At 65.1% G+C, this 6,977-nt stretch overlaps 2 protein-coding genes across 2 annotated transcripts in view; one reads left to right on the plus strand and one right to left on the minus strand.

The window, feature by feature from the left end:
- The first annotated feature begins 30 nt into the window (after positions 1 to 30).
- LOC112067628 (calmodulin-regulated spectrin-associated protein 3-like) lies at positions 31 to 1,450 on the plus strand. The gene is made up of 3 exons (XM_024134144.3): positions 31 to 431; positions 510 to 628; positions 723 to 1,450. The coding sequence occupies exons 1-3, from the start codon at positions 203 to 205 to the stop codon at positions 1,026 to 1,028; spliced, it is 654 nt and encodes a 217-aa protein (XP_023989912.1). The 5' UTR covers positions 31 to 202; the 3' UTR covers positions 1,029 to 1,450.
- Positions 1,451 to 2,516: 1,066 nt separating this feature from the next.
- The window catches only part of XAB2 (XPA binding protein 2), a 10,898-nt gene continuing 6,437 nt past the window's right edge, over positions 2,517 to 6,977 (minus strand). Inside the window, exons 8-19 of the mRNA XM_007107102.4 lie at positions 6,601 to 6,752; positions 6,369 to 6,488; positions 6,128 to 6,259; positions 5,893 to 6,024; positions 5,676 to 5,789; positions 4,210 to 4,372; positions 3,903 to 4,093; positions 3,560 to 3,682; positions 3,304 to 3,475; positions 2,962 to 3,091; positions 2,727 to 2,830; positions 2,517 to 2,632 (exon numbers count right to left, since the gene is read on the minus strand). Coding sequence (XP_007107164.1) covers positions 2,571 to 2,632; positions 2,727 to 2,830; positions 2,962 to 3,091; positions 3,304 to 3,475; positions 3,560 to 3,682; positions 3,903 to 4,093; positions 4,210 to 4,372; positions 5,676 to 5,789; positions 5,893 to 6,024; positions 6,128 to 6,259; positions 6,369 to 6,488; positions 6,601 to 6,752 — 1,595 coding nt within the window. The 3' untranslated portion in view covers positions 2,517 to 2,570. The remainder of the gene's footprint in view (positions 2,633 to 2,726; positions 2,831 to 2,961; positions 3,092 to 3,303; positions 3,476 to 3,559; positions 3,683 to 3,902; positions 4,094 to 4,209; positions 4,373 to 5,675; positions 5,790 to 5,892; positions 6,025 to 6,127; positions 6,260 to 6,368; positions 6,489 to 6,600; positions 6,753 to 6,977) is intronic.

Consider the following 6,977-nt stretch of genomic DNA (forward strand, 5'->3'; position numbering starts at 1 on the left):
GTGTGTGTGTGTGTGTGTGTGTGTGTGAGAGAGTGCCTTACGAGGGTGATAAGGCACGAGGGTGTGCATCTGCCACCAAAGATGCCAGGCTGCACACCTCAGAGACGGGACCCGAGGTCGTGACTCTCTGCTCCCGTGTTCTATGTGCCCAGGGCCGGAAGAGGGCCCTGTGTGGACTTGGGAGCCCAGATGATGTCAGTGGATGCGTCCTGCCTGCTCGGCTGTGGCCTGGGCTCGCCCTGGCCGGGTCCCACCACACACTGATTGGGAGGCTTCGTCCACCGCTGACCGCACCCCTCCCCACCCCTCCCCCCGCAGGGCTCCATCTCCATCCAGCCTCATGTCCCCAAGCCGCCTGCCTGGCAGCCGAGAACGTGAGTGGGAAAACGGCAGCAACGCCTCCTCCCCGGCCTCAGTGCCTGAGTACACGGGTAGGTGGGACTCTGGGGGGTGAGCTCCGGGCCCCAGCGGCGCCCCCGGTCGTCCCTGCTGACCACCCCGCCCCCTAGGTCCGCGGCTGTACAAGGAGCCGAGCGCCAAGTCCAACAAGTTCATCATCCACAACGCCCTGTCGCACTGCTGCCTGGCGGGCAAGGTGAACGAGCCGCAGAAGAACCGCATTCTTGAGGTGGGCCTGGGCCGGGGCCGGGGCTGGGGGACTGGCGGCGGGCGGGTCGCAGGGGCCCTGCTGGCCTGGCTAACTGCTTCCGCCCCCCACCCAGGAGATCGAGAAGAGCAAGGCCAACCACTTCCTGATCCTCTTCCGCGACTCAAGCTGCCAGTTCCGGGCCCTATACACGCTGTCCGGGGAGACGGACGAGCTGTCGCGGCTGACAGGCTACGGCCCCCGGACGGTCACGCCCGCCATGGTGGAGGGCATCTACAAGTACAACTCGGACCGAAAGCGCTTCACCCAGATCCCCGCCAAGACCATGTCCATGAGTGTGGATGCCTTCACCATCCAGGGGCACCTCTGGCAGAGCAAGAAGCCCACCACTCCCAAGAAGGGCAGCAGCACCCCCAAATAGCCCCGTCCCGGGTGGTCCGCAGGCCGGGCCCCACATGCTCTGGCCACCGCCCTCCTGGGGGACAGCCCAGAGGACAGTCCGTCGGTATGCCCGGGTCCTGTCTGTTCCCCCCGTGACCTCGCCTGGGTGGGGCTGGAGTCCCCACCCCCTTACTTTGGTCCCGTCCTGCTGTGGGGGCTGAGCTGGGAGGTTCAGGGACTCAGGGCTCAGCTCAGTCCCCCGTCTGTCCTCCCCATCTTCTCGAATAAAGTAATTTAAAGAGAGCTCGACTGCTGGTGTCTCCCCGAGGCTGGCTGGGGTGCCTGGTGACATCTCTGCCCGAGATGGTTTCCCACACTCGCTGGCTGTTCCCTGTCTCCCGTTCCCTCTTGAACCTGCTCCAGCCTCTCCTCTGCCCCCTCGACACGACCCGCCCCCCAGGGCCCCGTGGCCGCTTCCCAGCTGCTTTTTTTTTTTTTTTTTTTTCCTCCCCCAGCTGCCTCTTAACTGACTTCCTGGGCACCTGAGGCCTCTGGCCAGCCCTCCCCACCCCCACTCACTTCACTTTTCTCCTCAGTGTGGCTGTTATTATCGGCCCCTCCTGGCATTTGGTCCTTGGCCAACTGCTAAACGTGATCTCTCCAGCTGCCTGCCTACGTTTCTAGGCTCTGTGACCGCCTCTGGGCCGGGGGTTCCTGTTTCTCTCCTCTGAGCTCCACGTCCAAGGGTCTGGTTGCCGCCTTGGCATGGCTGCTGGACGTCTCAGGTGGAGGAGCTACATCACAAGCTCGAGCCGGGCGGAGCTCGGGTCTCCCTGCAGCTCAGCCTCTCCAACGCCACCGGATCCCGCACGTTCACCTCCCGAGGGCCTCTCTGGCTCGCTCGCCTCTCTCTGTCCCCGTGACTGTGCCCCCAGTCACCTCCTGCCACAAGCCGGTCCCCACAGCAGCCTGCCTGGCCTGTTCAGGGCACAAATCTGATTAAGTCCCTGAATGCTTAAAATCCTTTACTAGCTTAGAGCCCGCTAATGGCTTCCCAGAGCTTAGGACTACAGACGCACCTAGGCCACGGCCCATGGCTGAGGTCTGGCTCCTGGCAGCTGTCCAGGGAGAGAAGCGCCTTGCTAAGATCACAGAGCTGGTCGGGGCCCGCCTGCCTCCGGAGCTCTCAGCCCAGTGTCTTCCCAAGGGGAGGGGGGGTGCCCTCACCCAAGGAAGAAGGGTTAGTGGTGGGGAGGCTGAGTATCTCTACCTGCTGAGAGGGAGGGGGACAGGGGCCCCCTCCAGGCTCAGGGCCTCAGGCAGCAGACAGACTGGCCTCTCAGAGCCCAGAACTGGCTCTGCGGGGTTAGGGTGGAGCGTGTGCCCTGGCCCGGAGCCCAGCTGCCCCACCTCCCCACACCGGCCAATCTGGGGGGGTGGGGTGGGGGGCAGGGCGGCACTGAGCTGGCAATCCCCACGGGCACCTAGGCAGTAGGAGAGGTCGGGGAGGAAGGAGGCTCAGACCGGAACATACAAACACAAGCTTCACTGGGGGAGCAGCGGAGGGGGTAGGGGATGGGAGTCAGTCTTCCTTCAGGCTCCCGAACACGGCGGCCGGCACGCTCTGCTGCTCCAGACGCACCTCTGGGGGTGAGGCGAGGAGGACTCGGTCACCTTCCAGGAGGGGGTCCCGCCCCCGCCTCCGCCCACCAGCCCGCCTGGCCGGCTGGCCTCTTACCATTGGGCTCCAGGTCCATCTCGTCCTCGTCCTCGCCCAGCTCGATCTCCTCTGGGTTGGCCTGCTGGGCCAGCTCGGCCAGCTCCTCCCGGGAGGCGTCACTCCTGGGGAAGGCAGGCGGCAGGGGAGGGGGCCACACTGCTCAGCTGGGCCCGGCAGCCCCCCAGCCTCCCCACCCCTCCCCTCCTGAAGAGCTGGCTCCCTCCCGGCCCCGGCTCCACCGCCCCGCCCTCACCTCACAAACAGGATCTTGCTCTGGGCCCGCGAGGGCTGGTCCTGCTCAGCCTCAGCCGCCAGCTGCTCGGCCCGCTGTTCCAGCAGCTTCATGTCGTCCATGCCGCTCTGCCCGGGGGCCAGGTCGGACACTGCGGGGGGAAGCGTGGGGGTCAGATGCCGTGGGCAGGCTGTCCTCGACCACTGCCTTAGGTGCCTGCCTCGGTCTGGGTGCCGCTGGGCGCCGCCCGACCTGGGCCTGAGGCCCCGGCCCTCGAAGAGTTCCCAGCCTGAGGCAGGGGAGACAGAGGAGACCCTGATGCTCCCAGACCCGGGAGACCACCACTGGGCCGCAGCTGCTCACCAGTGCCCGTGGCGCTGCCCGACACCTTGAGCATCTGGGAGGCCATGAAGTTGACCTGAGTGTTGTACGTGGCCTGCACGCTGCGGCGTATCCGCAGCATCTCCCGGATGGTGTCCTCGTTGCCATGCCGGACCTCGAAGTCCTTCCACGTCTGCCAGAAGGCCCCGGTCGTCTGCAGAGGGCCGGGGCCGGGGCACGTGAGCTGGCTGGCTCAGCCGCAGACTCCCACACCCACGGGCCCGGGACCCGTCCCTACCCGGGGGTCACAGATCTGCGAGCAGAAGCTGTAGATGGCCCGGGCGCGGTCGATCTCCCCGAGCTTGCACTCCATGTCCGCGAACCGCAGGCACATCTCCCGGGCGTGCTCGTCTGACAGCACCTGTGCGGGGTAGGGAGGGATCAGGGAGGGTGGGGTGTGAGGCGGAGGGGGCCGCCCCTCTGTGGGTGCCCCGGGGGTTCCCAGCACACCAGGCCGGCCCCTGGGCGGGCGGGGCTCCCCACAGACGCCGCGCGCAGGCTCGCTCGGATACCCTGCCTACAGGACCCCTTCTTCCCCCTCCCTACCCCCAGCTCCCCACCCCAGCCCCTGCGGCGGGCACCTCGATGGCCTTCTGATAGATGCTGCGGGTGTGGGTGACCCCGTAGATCTCGGCCGCCCGCTTGATGTAGATGTTGAACATGTCGTATTGCTGGGCGGGCTCCACGGCCCTGGTGGCACGCTCGTACACGGCCATGGCGTGCCGGGCCAAGCCCCACTCCTCCTCCAGCTGCGCGTACAGCAGGTACAGGGCTGTGACAGGATGCAGCGGGGGGTGGGGGGGGGGGGTCAGAGGTCAGTGGCTGGGCCCGTGATGCCCCCTCCAACCCCCCCTCCCCGCCCCACCGAGCCTGCCCGGCCCTCCTCACTCTTTGCGTATTTGGGAGGGCAGCCATCCAGCGCCTGCTCAAACAGGTCCCGTGCCCGCTCCAGCTTCTGGCCCCCGTAGCGGGCGATGAACTTGGTCAGGTAGGTACTCCAGATGTCGGACACGTTGGGCCACTTGAACAGCGAGATGCCGCGCTCGTACGCCTGCCCCGAGGGGGAGTCGTGTGAGTCCGCAAGGGGAGACTCCTTAGGGCTCAGCAAGTGGGCCCCTTGTCTGCCCACCTCTCCCCATCCCACTTCTCCCTGTGATCATGCAATCAAAGCCCAGCCAAGAGGGTCTGTGTGCTGCCTGTCTCCCTGGAGAGACTGCAAGGACCCCAAAGACAGAGCTGGACTAGGACTCACTAAGATCAATCAGTGACTTTATGGCTGGAGAGGAGGGTGGAACCTCAGCTCAGCAGACACTGGAGCCCGGTGTCCTGGAAGAAGGTTCACCACCCAGGCAGAGGGGCGGGGCCTGCCACCCAGGCAGAGGGGGCACTCGCGTGCGCGTATGACCTCCCCGTCCATGTATGTGCACAGTCTCCACATGTACACGACAAAACCTCAGGCAGTGGGGCAAAGCCCTGCCACACGTACACATGCACATGGAAAACACCCCACGTGCCTACAACCCATCGCCTGAGCAGCAAGGCAGGGACACCCCCGCACACACAGGCAGAACTCCGTGCCTGTGACAGGCTGACCTGTGTCCCCCCAAATTCAAGTTGAAATCCTAACTGCCCGTACCTCAGAACGAGACTGTGTTCTGAAATAAGATCTTTAAAGAAGTAAGTAAGTTAGACTGAGAGGACTTCCCTGGTGGCACAGCGGTTAAGAATCTGCCTTCCAAAGCAGGGGTCGGGTTTGAGCCCCGGTCCGGGAAGATCCCACATGCCGCGGAGCAGGTAAGCCCGTGCACCACGACTACTGAGCCCGTGAGCCACAACTACTGAGCCTACACTCTAGAGCCCACAAGCCACACTGAGCCTGCGCGCCACAACTACTGAAGCCCGCGTGCCTAGACCCCGTGCTCCGCAACGAGAAGCCACCGCAATGAGAAGCCCGCGCACCACAACAAAGAGCAGCCCTCGCTCACCGCAACTAGAGAAGGCCCGAGCCAAGCAACAAAGACCCGACGCAACCTAAAATAAATAAATTTTTAAAAACTAAAGAGATCATTAGGGTAAATTTCATTCCAATACAACTGACAGCCTCATAAAAGCCGATCTGGGCACAGAAGGGACACCAGAAACACACATAAAAAAGGTGTCCATGTGAAGACACACTGAGAAGGCAGCCTCTACAAGGCAAGGAGAGGGGCCTCAGAGGAAACCAGCCCTGCCGACACCTTGATCTCGGGCTTCTGACCGTCAGGACTGAGAAAACACATCTCTGTTGTGTAAGCCTCTCTATCAGCAGTGATGGCAGCCTGGGCAGGGGACAAGGCCGTCCGGGGCCCCCTCACCTTGAAGCTCTCTTCAAAGTACTTGTGCTCCTCCAGGAACATGGCGTAGTTGATGACGATTTGGGGCGTGGCGATGCGCAGGTCCAGGATGCGGTCGTAGACAGCTTTGGTGGACTGTGGGGCAGGGGGCCGGTCAGAGTGTGTCCCGGGGGTGGAGTCAGCGGCCCCCCGCGGGGCGTGTCCCATCCCACGCCCCCATCCCATCCTGGCAGCTCACCTGGAAGGTGCCGAGGCTCTCCTCCAGGTCGGCCAGCATCGACCACACCTTCAGAGACTTGTATACGCGGTTCTGCACGGGCTCTGAGCCGTCGAAGTACTCGGCGCGGCGGGCGGGCAGCGCCGTCGCCTTCTGCACGGGTAGCGCCAGCAGGGGGAGACCCATGGGGGGTGTCCGGGACCAGATCGCACACCCTGAGGCTCCCCCACCCCCCCCAGCCCGGGCTTGTGTTTACTCGCAGCAGCCGCAAGGCCTGGTCGTAGTTCTCATGCCGGAGCTCCAGCTCGCCACACTCGCACCACACGCTGGCCAGGTCGTCCACCTGCTTGAAGCTCACCTTGGTGGCTTTCTCCAGGATGACGCGGGCCTGTGGGGCGGGCAGAGGCCAGGCTGAGACCCCGCCCGCCTGTGCGCGCGGGGCGGAGGACCTGTAAGCACTCGTACACGCAACTGCGCACAGGCGACACGGCACTCACGTCATCCAGCTGCCCGTTGTCCTCGTAAAACTTGGCGAACGCAACCCACAGGGTGTGGGGCTTCCCGGTGGCCTTGAAGGGGTCCACCGTCTGCACGGCCTCCGTGTACGTGTTAATGATCTGGGCAAAGGGGGTTGGGTCAGGCTGGGCGGGGCCCAGGTCGGGGAGGGCGGGGCCTAGGGACAGAGGGCCGGGCATGGGTGATGCCCCTGGGGGCGGGGCCGCCACGTACCTCCCTCGGACGGCCCTGGTGCAGGGCCACGCGCTTGTGCCACTCGTGCACGTGGTGCGGGTTCTGGCGCAGCAGGACGCTGTTGAGGAGCAGGGGCCGCCGGCTGATGAGCTGCTCAAAGCGAGCCAGGCGCAGCTCCAGGTCCACGTCGTCTGGGACCCGTGGGAAAAGCCGGGAGCAGGGGGGAAGGCCTCAGCACGCGGCCCCCTGGCCACCTCCGTCTCTCAGCTCTCTCTCCCTTCAGCCCCCAGCTCCCCCGCACTGTCCATCCGGGCACTCCCTCCCTGAGCTGCCCCAGGGCCACCCTGACCTCACACTTGCCCCGGGGCCAGGCTACTCTGGAACCCCCTCCAATCCCCCCCCCTCCCCCCCCCCCC

The sequence above is a fragment of the Physeter macrocephalus genome, chromosome 2, assembly GCF_002837175.3.
Source record: "Physeter macrocephalus isolate SW-GA chromosome 2, ASM283717v5, whole genome shotgun sequence".
In the NCBI taxonomy this organism is placed as follows: Eukaryota; Metazoa; Chordata; class Mammalia; order Artiodactyla; family Physeteridae; genus Physeter; species Physeter macrocephalus.

Bases quoted from the DNA above. Each gene is read 5' to 3' on its own strand.
- LOC112067628 (XM_024134144.3), top strand. From the start codon at position 203: ATGCGTCCTGCCTGCTCGGCTGTGGCCTGGGCTCGCCCTGGCCGGGTC. The intron at 432-509 runs GTAGGTGGGACT...CCCGCCCCCTAG, and splicing joins CTCAGTGCCTGAGTACACGG to GTCCGCGGCTGTACAAGGAG. The intron at 629-722 runs GTGGGCCTGGGC...CCCCCCACCCAG, and splicing joins AGAAGAACCGCATTCTTGAG to GAGATCGAGAAGAGCAAGGC.